Genomic DNA, 18,290 nt, shown 5'->3' with positions numbered 1-18,290 from the left:
GGCGTACCACCCACTCAGCACACACTCACACACCTACTATTTACCGAGCTCTGTTCTGTTGAGGCACGTCGTCCTTTCTCTTGTTTATTGATAGCTATCAGCACTTTCTCATTTGTGCTAAAAAAACACAACAGGGCCACAGAGCCGCTCTTCTCTCTTCTCTCTTCGAGGTTCTGTTTGCTCCGGTGCAGCAGCTGAAAGAGGCCAAACACAGCTGTGGGGTTCAGCACACGCAGATACTTATTCACGTTTGCTTCACGCATCTTCGAATAGTGCGAGAGGTTCAAGGAAAGTACGAGTGGTCAAATTCTCCCAGCTCCACTGTCTTCATCTGCTTATTGTTATTCCTCTAATAGCTCAGCAGCTTCCACTCTGAGGAGCAACAGCCGAGCAGCAGATCAGATTACTGCTCGGAGAAACCACACCATCCACACACCGTGCACGCTCTCATGGCGAGCGGGAGGCAGTAACGGGGGGGTAGGGGGCTCAGAGTGACAAGGACGGCCCTTAACAGCCATTAAAGGAGGCTTTAAGTGATCCTCCGCGGGGCCACCGACAGTTCTGGGGTGGCATCACGGTGTCCAGTGACGGTAATGGCCAACATGGAGCTGGTTCTCTCTGTCAAATCAGCCACTTAACGTCATATCAGGTGCAGCAGTGACAAGACCTGAACGTTTCTCATAAAACATTGGAGCGGAAAGTTAAGGGACAATAAATCTGCAACTATCTTGTCAACTGGCTACTAGTTTAAGTCATTATTCAAAAGAACTCCTGATGGTTCACACTTCTCAAACCTAAAAATCTGATGCTTTTCTTTGTCTTATTACTTTAGACCAATGACAACATAAGTTTTTGGCTCTGAAATGTTGGCTTGTTTGATTGATTGATAAACAAATAACCCCTAGTTGCAGCATTATCTTATTATATATTTATTGCCGTTATCTTTTTGCCTATTTATCCATTTCCACTTTTTTAAGTATACATGAATTTCTTTGTGATGACAGATTAGGAATCCACCTGGTTTGTGTGTTTAATTCAAACAATCTTGACCAAATTCCACACACTCATCAGTTCTCTAAACATGCCAGATTATTCCCATCAAGATCCAGGAATTATTCCCTGGGAAATAGATAAAAACGTTGGAAAATCTTCCAATCTCACAACGTTAAACAAAGTGAATTTGAAATCTTGAATCCAGACCAAAATTTGAATGAGTTCTTCCTGACCCATACCACATTTTTTCCATCATGTTTCGTGGTTAATCTGGTTTACAAACAAAGGTAAAAACAAAATGAACAGAGGTGAGAACATAATGTCCTTGATGGAGTTCATATTTTCATTATACACAGAAGTTTACATTCATAAAGGAATTAACGCTCTGTGTATTCGAAGAAACATTATCTCAGTAACTTGAAAGAAATCTAGTGAAAACTTGATATTTTCAATTGAGTAAATAAAAGAGACATTTAAATAGGTATAAAAGAAATTGAAGTTTAAAATAATAAAATAAGTGGAAAGCAAAAATTAAAATGTCTTTTCTGTCTTATTTCTTCCACAGAAACTTTTCATTTGTCTTCCAGAGACTCTTCCTCTCCTGCTCTTCTTCAGACCTGTTTCTACTTCTAGCAGAAAAGTTAGTGTTGACACAGACTCTCTGCACCTCCGCCGGGTCTGTTAACCTGTTGATGCTCTCCTCGTTACCCTCGTTCAAAATGTCCCAGAAGTCTTTGCGGCTGCTCTTTACTGGCTGCACTGGTGTCTTGAGCCGGTGTGTAGTCGGTATGCAAGAATTCGGAGAGGACAGAGAGGCTGCTGAACCAGAATCTGTTTTAAGAGTGATTCTGGATGGAGAAGGTGTGGTGAGACTCGTGTTTACTGACCCCGAGAGAGTTTTGGAGGTGCTCCTCTGTTGTGCACCCCTGGCTTTGGGTTTAAACAAATCATCCAGGATTGAGGTCTCTCCTATGAGATCTGTGAGGAAGGAGCGATTGCTTGAGGTAGAAGGGGCCTGTTCAGGAGGAGGGGAAGAGGTCTGAGGGTTTTCACTCTGTCCTTGAAAAGTTCCTCTCATCCTGGAGGACGACTCCTTCTCTCGCTCCCTTCCCTGTGCTGTGGGTTTGGATAACATGGCGGACCTGCCATGGCTGAGGTCCGGAGAAGAAGGGGTATCTCTGTCTGTGTGGTTCAGGAAAGCAGCAGGCTTCCCAGACCCCAGACCACTGCTGCCGGCCCGATCCACGCCAAGACCACCACCAGCTCTGTGAGCTCCAGAACTGGAAACACTACCCCTCTTTGTCCTCCCTTGTCCTCTGGCACTGCAGGCCGTCTCCTCCTGCTCCTCTGACTCAGGGCTTGGAACGTTACTTAGAGGTTCTAGAACATTCTTTTGTGAGATCTTTGGCTTTTTCCCGGGCTGAAGAACATCATTCTGTGGGTTTTTAGAGTTTGTGTGGGGTTCTGGAGCAGGATTTTGTTGAATCCTAGACCCTTTTTGTGGCACGGCCTTAGTTCTGTGTTCCAGCTTCTTCTTGGTGTTTTGAGGCTTTCTTGTGGCTTTTGGAACATCCTCTTGTGGGGTGCTGCTCTCAGTGTGAGATTTTGAATGAGCTGTTTTGGTGGATGTCGAGGACATAGCAGCGTAAGAGGAGGTCTGTGCTGAATCCGGCTGTGGGAAGTTGTTTGTGACTGTACAGGCCAGGTCCGGCTGGTTCAGTGAGGTGTAATGCTGTCGCAGCCAGGACACTCTCTGGCCTGAGTTTCTTCTCAGAATCTCCTCAGCAAAGTGATGAACGGAGGGAAATTTGAATTTTTCGGCCATGTCCTGCAGGTGCTGCCTACAAACAGACACAAGTGAGAGTGAAAAATATCATCAATCATGCACAAACATGTCATGGTAACAAGAAGTTTTATTTCTAATATTTCTACTAGTTTTCTTTAAATCTACATGACTCACATTAGAGGCCGACCAATTTTGATTTTTGGGTGCCAACGCTCATATGAGGGAGTGATACTGATATATCAGCAAATATATATAAATTCATAATTTCACTTAAAACGTAGACATGAGTGCTTATATTTTCTACAATGTTTCTTCTGTAAAATAAACAAAAACGTCAGATATTTATCGGTCAAACAAGAGATCCGTCTGGCACTTGCAGTTACTGTGAGGCCCAATATGGCCCGTGTGGATGCTGTAATGTATTTTTAATGAAACATCTTTAAAAAAGCCATGAGGCCTACGGATTCATTAGACATTCTGTGGCTCCGTCAGCCACTAAGATCAATACGTCTCCCAATAATCATGCTCATATCCAGACAGCCGTGCAGTGTGAGTTTTTTTTTTCTCGAGTCATTAAAAAGTTTTTGTCGAATGAGTCTTGGGGACAGAAATACTTCAAAGTCGCTGGTGGTGCAGCAGCATTGTGATGGTGCTCCAACCATGTGTGGCTTTCACTGGAAAAACAATAAATGAAAGTAACGGCAGTAAAATGTGGATTTAAATCATTAAACCAGAAGGTTAATTGAGGGTATATCAATATAAGTAGTGTGTTTTCACTGCCTGGTGGGCAGAGATACAGGCTTCCCCTTGGGGAGCGAGACTGGAGCCACAAACGAGTTTATGTGTGTGTGTGTGTGTGTGTGTGTGTGTGTGTGTGTGTGTGTGTGTATGTCTGCGCATTTGGAAAGGTAGGGAGCGGAGGTGATGCAGCAGAACAGGGATGTGTATTTAAACACTATGTGTGTACTACATGTATGTAAATCCTTGTTAAGAAGGTGTGTGTGTGTGTGTGTGTGTGCACGCGTGCATGCGCGCGCGGGTGTGTAAATTAGTGTGCGTCCTCAGGCAATCATTTTTGGTTAATCTCAGGAGGTCTGTGGTTATGGAGGGAAAAACTGCTGCACTAGTTGGGCCTGAACATAATAGAGTAATCTTCAGCATGATGCTGGGAAATAGGTGGAAGGGAAAGCTCAGCGGTGGTCTCTCGCTAAACACACAGTTCCTGAGGCCCAGGTGGGGGCGCTCACCACGCTGTCTGGGTGAGTTTTGGCCTTCTTCCCAACACTGCCAGGAATTTCCATCCCTCCCCATTACTCCACTTTTTTTTAAACCCCAACCCCTGACTTCTTTCATCCACCTTCTTTCTTTATTCCCATCATCCATTTCCGTATTTTCCTTAACGGCTCCCTTATCTGTAGTCATTTCCCTTTGATATGCCTACCACCTGTTTTATGCTTCATTTTCCTTCTCATGGTAAATCCATCATATGTCATCTTCAGTACCTGCGAATGGCCTGAGGAGTCTCCCCGATGATGAAGGTGCTGTGTCCGGTGTGGTGCACACTCTTGCTGGTGAAGGTGACTGGATGGTCCGGGGTGGGCTTCTCCGGCCTGACAACAGCAGGGGGGGGCAGACTGTCTGGGGGGCTGTCTGACAGGCCCTGGTACAATCGGACAAAGAGTGAAGCTATTTAAAAGCAGCGACCAACTCGGGGTGAGGCTGCCTCACACCCAAATCCTTTGGGTGAACTGATTTTTTTAGTGGTCATCAGTGCTGGACTGAGGCAGATACAACCACAATATTACGTCTGAATAATCACTGAACAAGATGTTACAGCAGCGTATTGTATTACCTCCAAGCTGCCTAGAAGCTGATTGGCCAGGAGCTGGGAGTACATCTTGAGTTCAAACACGTCTCTGACAGCGGCTCTGCTGATCAACTCCTCTGCTTTGCTCCCACCCACCACACGCTGGTTGGAGTGGGTGTACACAACCTCCTGTACACCTCCTTTTGACAGAGATATAAAACATTAATTTTGAAATCAACATTGTTAATAGCAATGTGCATACTAATGTAGATATTTAAACTGACCGAGCACACTATCGATGGATCCGTCTCTTCCTTTGGATTCTCTAGATGTCTGACTTCTCCTCGTCTCTGTTGTTCCAGCTCTTCGCCCGTCTTTAACCACGTCAGCTCTATGTCGCTGCGCCTGCAGAGACGTGAAGTGACTTCCTGTCGGCCTCCCCTTCTTAACAGGAGTGTGTTCATCCTCTGAAGATGTGTAGGTCTCTATGAAGTCTGTGTATTTGGCTCTTGCCTTGTTTCTTGCACTAGTCATTTGCCTCTTTCTGTTACAGTCAGTTCTCTTCTCTCTTTCATGACCTCTGCTGTGTGAATTTGAAGCATCTTTCTTAGGCCCTCTGCTTTCCTCTAGGTCCAAGTCCTCAGATTCATCAGAGTAACCCTTAATACAGTGCACTCTGGGAGCTGTAGTTTTAAGCTTGCTGGCCTTTCTGTCTGGTGAGGATGATTTATCACTCTCCCAATCTACTGCAACTTTCTTATTTGTCCACCCTTTCATCCCTTGTTTCTTTTTTACAGCATCATCACTCTCTTTCAAGAGAGAAACCCTCTCCTCTCTCCTCCCAGCACCATCCCTTCTGTTCTTGTCTGAATCACTGGAGATGTCCCAGGTTTTTGTTCCTGATTTTGGGAGACAGACTGCACCACTCCCTGAAGAGGAGCTCTTGCCAGAGGAGGTAGACTCATGCTTTCCTAATTCCCCATGATCCCCAGCGTCTGTGTCAGAGAGGCTTCCTTCAGAACCTGAACTACCTTCCCCTGACTCTGGTCGTCCTTTGACCCTTTCGAGGAGTCTGGAGAAACCGTACTGGCTGAGATTCATTTGACCAGGGCCAGCGGTAGCATTTCCGCTTCTGTTGCCATCCACTCCACTGGGGTTTGAGGCCTTCCTCTTAAACCTGTGCTCATCCTCGTCCTCTTCACTCCCACTGCTAAAGTCCAGCACCCCTCTGGGAATGTTTGAAGCATCTGTGTTCTCCTTGACTGGTTTGTCATTCGGTAAAGGGCCCTCCGTAGGCAGATGATCTCCAGTTTCCTTGAATAAAAGAGTCGAAACAAACAGCTTAAGAAAAGTGGGTGCAGATTGGCTTCACAAGTGGTACAGGGTGGGCTGTAAGAGAACAAGAAACTCTATATGGACTGCAGGAGACAGACTGAGACAAAAAATGGCACCAGAAGGCTACAAATTCTTTACTTTCCTTGTTTATGCCGTCTTTCAGTGGACCAACCCATGTGACATTTCATTGTCTAATGCGAAGCAGATGTTGGTAACAATAAATCTTAATAAACATCAGCACGACACATGCCCTCCATCATGATGTAATACTGTATGAAGAAAACAAAGGGGTCATAACATTTCCTGAAGTCATACGAACAAGCTTTTTATGGGAAAAGCCACCAACTGTGATTCTAATTTCACAAAAGTTACCAACTATATGACTTTTCCAAAATACTGCAGCATGTGTGCGAGTGTGTGTGTGTTGTGAGTGGGTGTGCTTACACTCCCAGAGCCTCTTTTTGTATATGTTAAGTCACCCCAGTGTATTCTGCATTTTTAGCAAGAATCTGAATGGCCTGAGTGGAGTAGAGAGGCAGTCCGGTAAGGGCAGTGCTCTGCTCAGCACAGGCCTGGCTGGGAACAGGGTGATGCGGGGTATCACTGTGTAAACAAATAGCCGAAAGGAGCTGATAGAATTCAGTGTGGTCTGCCCCGTCCATTAGGACAAGCAAGTAATTACGTGCAGCTGTTTCTCACACAGCATCATCGACAAAGCGAGAGGCAGACAAAGAGAACCTGATCCTCCAGATTCAAAACAATACAAAGAATGGGAATGAGTGTGAAAATATTTGCTGTTAGCCAAGGCTTTAAATTGTAAATCTACTAAACTGGAAAGTGCATTTTAAATAATCAATATTTAAATATGACTGTCCTGAGAGCTTTACACACTTACAGTGAACAGATGTTGTTTAGGCAAATACACCACTTCTGGGTAGTTATGAAACTGTAATAATGTGACAAATCTGTTGAAAATATAATAATAAATTGTCTAAAATTACTGTGAAAAAGCAGTATATTTGCCGAAAAACATAACTGCAGTGTTGAAACATACCGAGCAGGGGTGGTCTGAGATTTACATTGATCCCTCTCTCCTTTTTTTCAACCACACAAAACTATGCTAACTGCCTGAACTCCAGCTAACCACAGCCGCTGTAAGGAAACTACAAACTATTTTACAGCCATCTGACAAGCCCACAGTGCTGTGACTACATGATACTGACAAGACAGACATTAGAAATCACTTTCACCTTGTTCTTTCTTTTGAAAGTAACATAATTCATCTAATTCCCTCAGAGGGTGACCTGCTGTTTCTCTTTGTGGGTTGGTTGACTGACAAGTAGGGTTGCAAAGGGGCGGAAACTTTCCAGTAAATTTCTGGAAACTTTCCGGAAACTTTCCATGGGAAGTGTAGCTCGGGAATTTTGAAAAAAAAAAAAGATGCGCAAATTAAACGCTGAGCAATAAAAACATCATTCAAACTCTATTTTAAAGATGTATGGAATGCAGCACACGCTGCATGTTAAGTTTCAACCCTCCACTGTGCATTCTTCCATCACATGCACAGATAATTCCCAGCATCCTGCACACTACAGCAGGGCTATTGAGACCTGCTGTAGTGTGCAAGACTAGTCAGGTAAGTTTCGATGATATTACTCGGGAAAATATATTAGCATGCTGATTGAGGATTGTTCATCTGTTCATCTAGCCTATTTCCATTGATTTATCCATCAACTGTAAAATATTTTCACAGACGATTCCAATTGTTTGGCTAACTATTTATATCTCTGGCATTGCATTAGTGTTTTTTTACAAACTTTTTTCTCATCTTATTCTACAGAACAATGCCACTTGCACTATCTGATGTGTGGAGACATTTCACCCTAAACAATGTAGAAGGAAAGGCTGTGTACATTTGCAAATACTGTGCAAAGACCTATGTTAAGAATGACACAACGATGCAGAAGCATATAGTCAAGTGCCCAAAGTTTCCTCAGGGCTCAAATCAGCCTATGACAAAACAAAATGTTTATATTTATGTCTGTCTATGACAAGGTAAATACAGTTAGTATAAATTACCCACAACATTTCCAGTTTATTCCCGTTAATTCCTGTATATTCCCGTTTGTTCCTGTTAATTCCCGTATATTCCCATGGAAAGTTTCCAACTTTGCATATTCCCGGAATTTTGCAACCCTACTGACAAGACAGGAAGATCCCCGTTTGAGGTATCCCCGTTTCCAAGTGGGAACAGGAGGGTGAGTGGGCTGCTTGGGAAAGATGAGTGCCCTAAGTCTTGGGAGAATGGCAGAGTTACTCACGCCAACTCCTTTCCTGCCCTCCTCCTTCTCTTCGCCTGTGTGTGTGCTGGTGGTCATTACTCCAGCCTCCACTTGTCCTTCTCGCTGAAAGAGACGCACAGTCATTCAAACATTAATGTTTCATTGTGGAGCATCAGTTTATTGACTTTAGTCGGGGCTGTGACTTTTTATTTGAATTTTAACATTTATTTGAACGGGGGGAATAAGTTAATATTCAAACTATGATGACATTTTCTGAATTTTACATATTTAGGTTTTCACGCGCAACAGACTTTTCAAAGTAGTTTGCCTCAAGATCCAGCAGGGGGCACTCTAAAACCTCCCAATCAGCTTGACTTATGCCATAACCTATTGACCCATCAAGCTAGCAACCCAACGTTGTTTGGTACGAAAATGGAGGACACTCGCGTGACAAGCCATCCTCCCGTCGGCAAATCATCTGAGAAGCAGTATTTGTGTTTATATTATTACAGATTCAGATGGCTAAGATACTAAAAACAAAAAGTATTATGCTGTTTGTGGACTTTATACAACGGAAACAAATCTGCATGTTCACGTATTAGCTTGCTAGCTCTCCAAAGTGACGGAGCAGGGGAAACACATACGAACAACGTCAAGTTTGAACCTGACTTTTGTTACCATTCTAATAGTTGGGTGTGTCAGTCTTGATGTTCGGAGGACATAAATATAGGTGTCACATTTACAACAAACCCTCAACTTTAGGGCTCCTATTACTACTCTTGTGCCAATGACCCTACAAGTAACTCAAATATAAGCATAACCTAAGTGGTATGACGGCTTTGTGAGACCTTGTAGTGTGACAGGGAATACGAGTCGATGGGATGAGGTGAGTTGAGGCAGAATGCTCCAGTGGCACACATCATCGATCAAACAGTAAAAGGCTTGGGGAGCTATCTAACCTCCAGTATCTTGCGGGTGAGACACGTCCCTTGGGTCTGAAGCCTGAAGAGGTTTTTGATCCCAAACAGCTCCCCCCTATGGACGTCATGCCCCTGCACTGCCTCGAAATACCGCCTGGAGCTCTCCTTGCCAACAACTGAGGACTGCAATTGCTGAAGAGAACATGGGGGATGCATGGAAATACAGTTGTATCAACCTAGGACAATGAACATTTATGTGGAAAATAAAAATAATCTTGTGTAATAGATTTGTAAAATGCCACATACATGTGGCAGAAATTGAAGATCTGTATATTGTAAATAAATGTAATAGATATAACAAAGAACAATTTTCGCATTCAAGACAACCGTCCTGAGCTCCTCCTTTATTTTCCATATACAAATGAATGCGGCATTTGCCATCTCAGAGGTAGTAGATCAGATTATCTCTGCATCAGAGTAAGTCCTATTCTTTGTTAATATGTACAGTACATACATGTGAAACTGAAATGATCTAGGAATGTGTCTTGCTGACATTATGATTGTGTGTTCATTATTATGTTGTACCTGTTTGTAAACTTGTCTGAGGTAGATAATCTCCTCTACGGTGCCCAAGGAGATCAGCCTGAAAACAGTCACGTCCCTGCACTGGCCAATACGATACGCCCTGAGGACAAACACATAAGACATGAGACATCTGGAACTGAAATACAGTGTAAAATTGTAATTCTTTGTTAAGATGTGGACCATAGCCCACCTGTCAATAGCCTGAAGGTCATTTGCTGGGTTCCAGGTGGGGTCGAATAGAACTACGACATTGGCCCCTACAAAATTAAGGCCAAGACCACCGGCCCTGATAGAGAAACAGGCAATTATCAGTATATTAAAGGATTTGATGGTTTAAAATAAACACTAATGAAAAGAAAAAAACATTTGTTGAAATAAAAATGAGTTTAACCGACATCGATCAAACATTTACTGTGGCACTAACATGGTGGAGACCAGGCAGACGTTGATGTTAGACGAGCTGTTGAATTCTTTGACAATCTGAAGTCTCTCTTTAGGCTTGGTGCTTCCGTCCAGTCGGCTGTAGTCCAGCCCCTCTGCCATGCAGTAGGTCTCAAGGATATCCAACAGCTGACAGGTTCAAAAGAAGCACATGAATCGATGAGTAAAGCAGACAATGTGAACCTTTATATCTACTGAATGAATGTTCTTGTATGGGAGCGAAAATGTAGACGCTAGACTAACAAACAGATGTAAAAGTAATTTCCCCTGATTGTATATTTATACATATAATATAGGGGTAACACTGAGCCTCGCCCTGTATGGATATGAAAATATGACCTATGTTATAATACTGTCTCGGGTGACAGCAACCAATAAACAACACAGTCTTACTATAATTAAAACTCTTTTCCCTGACTTATAAAATTAAAATCCTTACCTTTAGATCTTTGTCATGAGAAAACAATGTATGCTGCTCCTATTTTTTTGTGTTCATTGTTTTTGTCTGTTCTTTGGTGAATTATATGAAATCTCACATCTCAGCCTGCTGCTCATCCAACTCTCACACAGCGTATCACACAAAAAAACGTATATCTCAATGATTTAAATACACAAAGGGCAGCCACAAGAACACAGCCCTCACCTTAGTTGAGAGAGAGAAGAGAAGAACTTTATCTCTCCTTTGCTGATGATATTTGAGCAGCTTCTGCAAAACCTGAAAGAAATACAGATGTGTCGTCTTAAAGCTGAAACATCCCATAGTGAGCAAGTGATTTTAGCCTTTGCCCCTAAGTCGTACCTTCATTTTTCCACTGTACATCGGGTCCGACAACGCCTCAAATGATTCATCCTTGCATCTTTGCACAAAGTCTGGAAACTTTTGGAAAACCTTCTGACAGATTGCACTCAAATATTCTTCCTGCAAGAAATTAGCTGCGTTAGAGAAACAAAATGTGTATGAACTCATGGAGTCTGGAGATAACCATCATTAGCTAGTAAACTAAATCAGAGGTGTTTGTACCTGTTTCTTACTGGTTCCTGCAGTGGACTGAAGCAGCGCTACATGGTTGGCAACCTTCCTCAATATGGCCATGTAAGTAAAGTAGAGATTCTTCAGTGGGACACCTTCAGAGTTTTTCTGCAACAGTAAAAAAATTGTTATGAGGTCAGTCCATGTTTTTTTTTCAACCGCATACATTTGAGGTTTATTCAAAAGATGAAGGATTTCTCCCTGTATGTAGAGGATCCATCAATCAATGGCATGTTAAAGAGGGTTAATATGCTTTATATCTTCACTTTACAAAAACAAAACATTTTCACACTGTACTTCAATACCTTAACAGACAAAAAATAAATGATCTACACAGCTAGAGGTTTCTACTTGCAAGTGAGTAAACTTGATTTGATCATTTAAAGTGGGAAAAAAACTCAAAACGTGTCAAACACATCCACTGGAACTCAAACGGGAATCTGTACACAAACTCTCAACCCTTTTCATCGAGAACATTTCATGACCCACTGCATGAAATTAAAAGGAGAGAGCTCACCGCATAGCAGCATCTTCTGCGGGTGCGTCCACTCTGACAGTCACATTTCTCTGAAGACCTCAAAATAAGCGTGACATCTTCAGTATCCAGCACCGTCTGATACACGGTTTGCTGAAAGTCTGTCAGAGAGCAATAAACCACCTGGGAACACAACACAGCACAAACCCTTTTTAAAGAGAGGCTTTGAGACACCATAGACAAGAACGTTGTCGACGGCGTTAACATGATAAGGTCTGGTTTAACTAAAACAATCTTACCCTGTCATTCTTCTTAGGTAGCTGTTCTTTGATGAGAGATTTTGTCCTCCTGAGGAACCAATGAGATATCCTCCTCACCAGTGCTCTTACGGTCTTCCTCCCAGTTGCGAGGACACGCTTGGTTGCGCTGTGCCTCTGGCCTCGCTCGATCGGATCTGAAAACTTGTTCTTGAAATGTCCTAAGATGCCAAGACAACCAGGTATGGCCCTAAACGGAATACAATACACATAGTATAAAAGCTAATCTGAAGTATGCCTAGCAACAAGTTGTACATTGAAATGACAATGACATAATACAGGAAAGAAAATTATGAAAATGTGTTGTCATATAAAAGTCTATGTAAATACCAGTCCATGACACACCACAGCTCCTCAAGGTTGTTCTGTAAGATGGTGCCAGTGAGACCAATTCTGACCTGATGGGAATATTAAAGCAAATCACCATTGAAAGTTTGGTCCAATAGCTAAATGAATCCTATGGTTTATTGAGCATGTATTTATTACGCTGGTGATGGAATTCTTACAGACAAAGGCCTTCTGCGCTCTCCACCTTCAGTAAATAGACTCTATTTATTAACGGTTTCATACCCGAATAATGACAAAAAACACACATACCTTACATTTCATCTCCTTCATGGCCTGAGTGATTTGAGACTTTGGATTCTTTATCTTGTGGGCCTCATCCACAACCACAGCCGACCAGTCAATGCTGCAAAGGGCAGAGGTATAGTCTTACTCTTTTTAGTCTTGTCAGAAAATGTGTCATTTAAAATAAATGGTTCTTACTTATTAAACTGATCCAGACTGAGGCGCAGAGTCTCATATGTGGTGAGAGCAATTTCAATGCGTCCCCTCCTAATGCGAGCCAGTTCCTCCTCTTTCCTCAGCCCGTGCACCACCACACACTGGAAATGACCCCATGCTTCCAGCTCGTCCTTCCAGTTATAGAGCACCGACAGCGGGGCCACAATGAGGAACAACTAGACCAGATTATAACAACAGAAAATCATGCTCATGACAAATCAATGTAAATACACAAAGATGTGTTTTAATTCACCCAACAAGATTATTATGTTGTGATTCATGACATTTCTTGATGTACGCAACATATGTCAGTACCCACTTTGTTTGGTTTACTCTGCTTGGATGGGATCTGACTCTGCAGAAACTGAGGTCTGTTCTTCTTCGTGTCCTCCCATGTGCCAGTTTTGTGCAGCAGAGCAGCAAGAAACCCAATAACCTAAGGGATGAAGATATAATTGAAGAAGAAATGCAGACTTTTGAAACAAATTTTCTGCAATTACTTTTGCAGTTTAAATACTTCTTACCTGCACAGTTTTTCCGAGGCCCATGTCGTCCCCCAGGATACATCCTGTGGAGCGGATGTAGCTGTTGTAAATGAATCTGATACCCTCCCTCTGGTAATCCCTCAGGTATCTGTTGATGGTGTAAGGGACTCTGTCTCCATCAACATTACTGAGCTCTAACGGAACACAAAGCCTGGGTTCTGTGACAATGCTGGGAAACAATGGTTTCTCCTGAGTGAATTCACTTAAGTCGGGTCTTGTGAGTTTTGAGACGGGTATGGCTTCCCCCTCCTCCTCCTCCTCTTCTTCTTCCTCCTTCTCTGCATCTTTATTATGGTCGGAAAATATCACCCGCGCTGTGTCATTACTATGAAAGGTGGAGGTCAGTCTCTGGATGGTCGCTTCCTGAATAGTGTCGTCCTTTGGGTTCGGAGCCAGACAAGTGTCACCTTCACGCCACCTTGCTGTGAACATGAATTATGTTGATATTGTTAATTTACTGTGCTTTGCAGTGAACAATTTCTTAAGAATATACCTCACTCTAGGCAACAAATTATTATTTTGAATATTGATAGTAATCATTTTCAATTTTGAATGACGGTAAATGGTAAAAAAAAATGTCTATTACAATTTCCCATGGACTCAGATGACTTCTTCAAATGTGATGTTTGTCCAACCAACAGTCCAAAAGATGTCCAGTTTATAATCACACTCTGATAAAGCATCGAATCATCTTTCTCATTTACGGCCATCAAACATTGGAACATACTTCCAGCTGAGCTTAAAACTTGACTTTTGCTCTTTCTCCCGTGGTGTAAAGAAAACGGATTTTGAGCAGCCAGTCATGTCAACATTAATCTGACAATGATTTCAAAATTGTTATTGTGATGAATTGCAATTTTTCCAATATATATTGAGTGAATGTGCTCGTATACTTAGATGTGAACTCTTGGATTTGTCTATATAACTGTTTGTGTGATAGAGACTTCGATGGTGTTGTATGTAAACTCATGTTTTTGTATTTGGTGTGTGTACCTGCCCACGGACTGCAGTTGGAAATAAGCTGATTGCTAAATCTGGCATTGAATCATCTCTTCTCATTTTGAGATTAACTTTTTTGTGAATTGTCCTTGTTTAATAAATAAAGAAAAGAAGAGAATCGCCCCATTTGAGAGACACATCTTTAAAAGTTTGAAGGAAAGACATGACTGATTATTGATTGTTAATTTCCTGCCAATTATCTAATAACTGCTGAGCTTCTTCGCTCATCAAAAATAATGTCAACTGTTGCTGTGTGTCAGAGAGAGTGACAATCTGTAACTAAGACAAGATAAGAGGAAATTTGATCTTGTTTAAAATACAATGGAGAGCAAACCTCCACTAATCCTTAAAGAAAACATACATCTAGCTTCCATTATATTCCCATGATGCAACAGTTTATTCCATCCATTGTAGTAACTTGTCCCTCAGATAAAATACATATCGTCACTTCTCAGCATGTGTCACTGGAAAGAAGGTAAACATGGTGGTGACATGTGATGTGAACTGGCTTCTGAGGCTTTAAACATCGTCACTAACTAAAGACTGGTGTCACAAACCTTGTTCATGTGTAGAAGAGGAAGCCATCAGGATTCATGGGAATTTTCCTCTCTCGTCTCCTTTTCCTGAGGAGTGAGACTCACTGTAGCACGTTAGCTAGCTGTTAGCTAAACTCTCATCCACATTCAAGGGAAACGCGACAGTTTAAGAAAGGAAAATAAACAGAACCGATGTGAGTGATGTGATCCTGAGTGAGACGTTAATACTTTATCCTCCGTTTACATCCATTAATCTGTTAACACACACACACACACACACAGACACAGACACATCACAGCATCAGCAGCTTCTCTACAACTGGCTGAATGTTTATTCATCCAGACAACGACATCCGCACTTTCCAGACTTTTCACCGAGTCGATTAAATGTTTAAAAGTCTCTATAAATAACACAACACGATGTAATGTACGTTTTTAAATACATTTAGGATTTAGGATTTCACTTGTAGTTTTTTTTCTGACCAAATTTTGATGTCAAAACATTTTATAGAAAGTGCTTTTTAGTATCTAAATTAACTTGAAACCTGAAGTAAAACTAAACCAAAACATGTTCAGTGTATCAAGTTGTTCATCATGAAATTATATAAAAAACGAGCCATTAACTGCTTTTAACACTAAAGTTCTTAAACCACAAATCTAATCTAATAATAAATTATTTTTTTTAAATTTTAATTACACCATGTGCTAAATGCAGTCTATGGCTAAATGTGACTTGATTCACATAAAAGAAGAAAAACGTTTATTATAAGACAATAAAAACAAAAACAAATATTTAATATTAACAGCTGATCACCATTAAACAAGATAAAACAGCCGTCAGGAAAAAGCTGATTATTAAATGAATGAAACCGATTTAAGACAGTAGGATGAGACGAAATGAAACAACGAAATGAAATGTGTTGTTTACTCTGTGCGTTTCTACAAACTATGTAGATATCAGTGAACATGTGCATTAATCCCAGTATTTTACTTTAGTGAAATTCATAAAATGAGATGAGTTCAAACTTACATGAAGTCAAATTTACCCATATACCTTTTCAGATATTCTTGGAGAAGAAGTGCAACAGCATCATCACATCAACTGATCTCGCTCATCAGTTAAGAGAATAACACTCATCAGTCCAGACAGAGGATGAAAGTAAAGGACACATGAAGGACCGGAGACTTGGTGGTCTGCAGAAATACAGCCAAATATATATGTTAGTCTATTTTCTAGGGTTGATTTGAAAGCAGTCAAAGTTGCCTGCCACTGCCACACTGCACGGATTTCTAAACACACACTTACACTGTATCAGGTCTCCATCCCTGATTTGACTTTCCCTAAACGTTGGCAGTGGTGCTGCAGATGAGGAATGACAAGCTCTGCTTCTCGCCATGGTACACTGCCATATGAAAAAGGCACTTTTTGTTCCTGTATTCTCTACACTGGGAATTTATGGGGCAGCTGCCACAGATGTTCTCATAAAGACAGCTCCAAACACTGATGTCAAACGGTTTACATATTGCTCTCCATCTCATACACACCCAATCTCTTGCAGAACCACAAGGGCCTTCTCTGGCCTCATTTGCAATAATACACTAGCACTCAAGCAGATACAGTCGGGATAAATAGATCGTTGGCTGCAGATAACAAGTTCTCATCAAAAGGCATTTTCACAGATGATTAGTAGGGTTTGTTGAGTTACTATGTAAAGTGGACTGGCCTCAGCCTGGGTTTGATTTTCGGAAATGAAGTGTTAGTTTCAAACTTGAATGCAGCTTCGCTCATCGCTAAGTTTTAAGAGAAAAACCTTATATGTTCAATCTTATTCACTTTTTACATTTTTCATTTATGAAACAACGCAAGGCTGAGTGCTCTACAGGCGATGACAACTTAAAAACTGCCCCAACAGGCCCCGAATTTCACCAAGACAGAATAGATTTCAAAAATTTGAATTTATTACAAATGAAACATAACAAACATAAAAGAAAAAAGACATTGCTGCATTGAGAAGCATTAATCTTCAGGCCATGATACAAGAATATTCAGAAAAGCTAAACGTGCAACTATATGTAGCTGCTGTGGAAGAGCTCAGATCCCTTACAATGTGAAAATAGAAATAATAGTGTCCTGCATTCAGAATTGTATTCAAGTAAACGTACAAATGTTCCATCAGATGAAAATAATTAAGACAAATAATAAGTATTGACACTATGAATAATAATAATGCAGGAATTTATACTATTTTTGAATGTTATTGACATATGAAAGTGTGAGGAGGGTTTCAAAATAGAAGTACTATAAACAAATTCATATATTGTTGGGTTGTTAAACTCAATTAAAGTACAAGCACTTAAAGTCTAAAGAACCACTATATAAAGTAAATGCTCTTAATGTCAACAAATGGTCACGTACATAAACTAGCTACATCAACTCTGAGGTGCTTCTTTAAGTAAGATCATCACAAATATCTCTGCAGAGTGAATGAAATCTGTAACATAATTTATTCTTATCATGTCAGTAGGGAGCATTCTGTTCCATTCCCCATTAAATATCCCATCTGGCTTTCCTGAAAACCCACCTGGACTGACTTAAGCAAACTTATATCTCTGGTCGAGGTGTTTTCTGCAGCCATACTTTTTCATCTCACTCAGATTAATTTGTATGAATCTAGATTTGAGTTGAATAAAACATAGCGTTGGACCAGACGCTCCCTGAACCCCTGTTGTTGGTCATAATCAGCGGTTGGAGAGGGGGAAGACCTGAATGGAGGTCTTGTCCTGTTCACAGGAGCTTCGGAAACACTCCATCTGTGCTACACCACCTCTCGCTCATGAGTCAGGGAGGCTGCCACGGGCCAAAAGCAATTACCACCATGCCAAGAACGACAGTTTCAGCTTCATAAGCATTGATTGCAGAGATGGAAAATTAGGTTGATAATTCATGCTTCTCATTTTTATTCTTGTTTGTCTTCTCTCGCTTTCCAATTCACTTGCTTTTCAATCTGTTTCATTGGTTTCTTAACAGTTCATTCAAGGTGTGAGTGTCAGGGAAGATAAGTGAAAACCCTTGGATTAATATCATTTTTAAAGTCAACATAGTCCACATGGTTTTTTATCAGGAACGGCTGAAGCATATGGCTTGTGATATTGTGACAGCTTTTTCATCTTTTAGTTTCCCACCTAACTTGACTGGGGTAGATGGGACATCATTATCAGAAGTGGCAAAATTACACACATTCTTTACTGAAGTATAAGCAGAGATACTTTTGTTGAAAACAACTCAAGTAAAAGTCTAAGTACTGATATAACCTCCTTACTCAAGTAAAAGTATAAAAGGTACATGCTCTCAAATGTACTCAAAGTATAAAAGGCCATTTCTACCGGTCGTATCTGTGCAAAGCAAACTGATCGACATAGTTTAAAGACAGGTTATACCACTTATACACACTC

At 41.2% G+C, this 18,290-nt stretch overlaps 1 protein-coding gene across 1 annotated transcript; it reads right to left on the bottom strand.

Moving 5' to 3' along the window:
* Positions 1–941: 941 nt before the first annotated feature.
* On the bottom strand, positions 942–14,956 carry ercc6l2 (excision repair cross-complementation group 6-like 2). Its single transcript, XM_061071585.1, has 20 exons — positions 14,859–14,956; positions 13,282–13,724; positions 13,077–13,193; positions 12,740–12,933; positions 12,569–12,662; positions 12,302–12,369; positions 11,954–12,161; positions 11,697–11,837; positions 11,171–11,287; positions 10,949–11,068; positions 10,793–10,864; positions 10,133–10,278; positions 9,899–9,994; positions 9,709–9,808; positions 9,163–9,315; positions 8,243–8,326; positions 4,871–5,900; positions 4,632–4,786; positions 4,282–4,439; positions 942–2,834 (listed from the first exon to the last, which is right to left on the bottom strand). The coding sequence occupies exons 1-20, from the start codon at positions 14,884–14,886 to the stop codon at positions 1,544–1,546; spliced, it is 4,815 nt and encodes a 1,604-aa protein (XP_060927568.1). The 5' UTR covers positions 14,887–14,956; the 3' UTR covers positions 942–1,543.
* Positions 14,957–18,290: the final 3,334 nt, after the last annotated feature.

The sequence above is a fragment of the Limanda limanda genome, chromosome 5 (assembly GCF_963576545.1).
Source record: "Limanda limanda chromosome 5, fLimLim1.1, whole genome shotgun sequence".
NCBI lineage: Eukaryota > Metazoa > Chordata > Actinopteri > Pleuronectiformes > Pleuronectidae > Limanda > Limanda limanda.
The sequence above is the reverse complement of the archived record's forward strand: the minus strand, read 5'-3'. Positions and strand labels throughout refer to the sequence as shown.

Excerpts from the sequence above, each read along its gene's own strand:
- ercc6l2 (XM_061071585.1), bottom strand. The coding sequence starts at position 14,886 with ATGGCTTCCTCTTCTACACATGAACAAG. Across the intron at positions 11,069-11,170 it reads CAGGAACCAGTAAGAAACAG|GAAGAATATTTGAGTGCAAT; the intron begins GTACAAACACCT and ends AATTTCTTGCAG. Across the intron at positions 4,787-4,870 it reads ATCCATCGATAGTGTGCTCG|GAGGTGTACAGGAGGTTGTG; the intron begins GTCAGTTTAAAT and ends CTCTGTCAAAAG.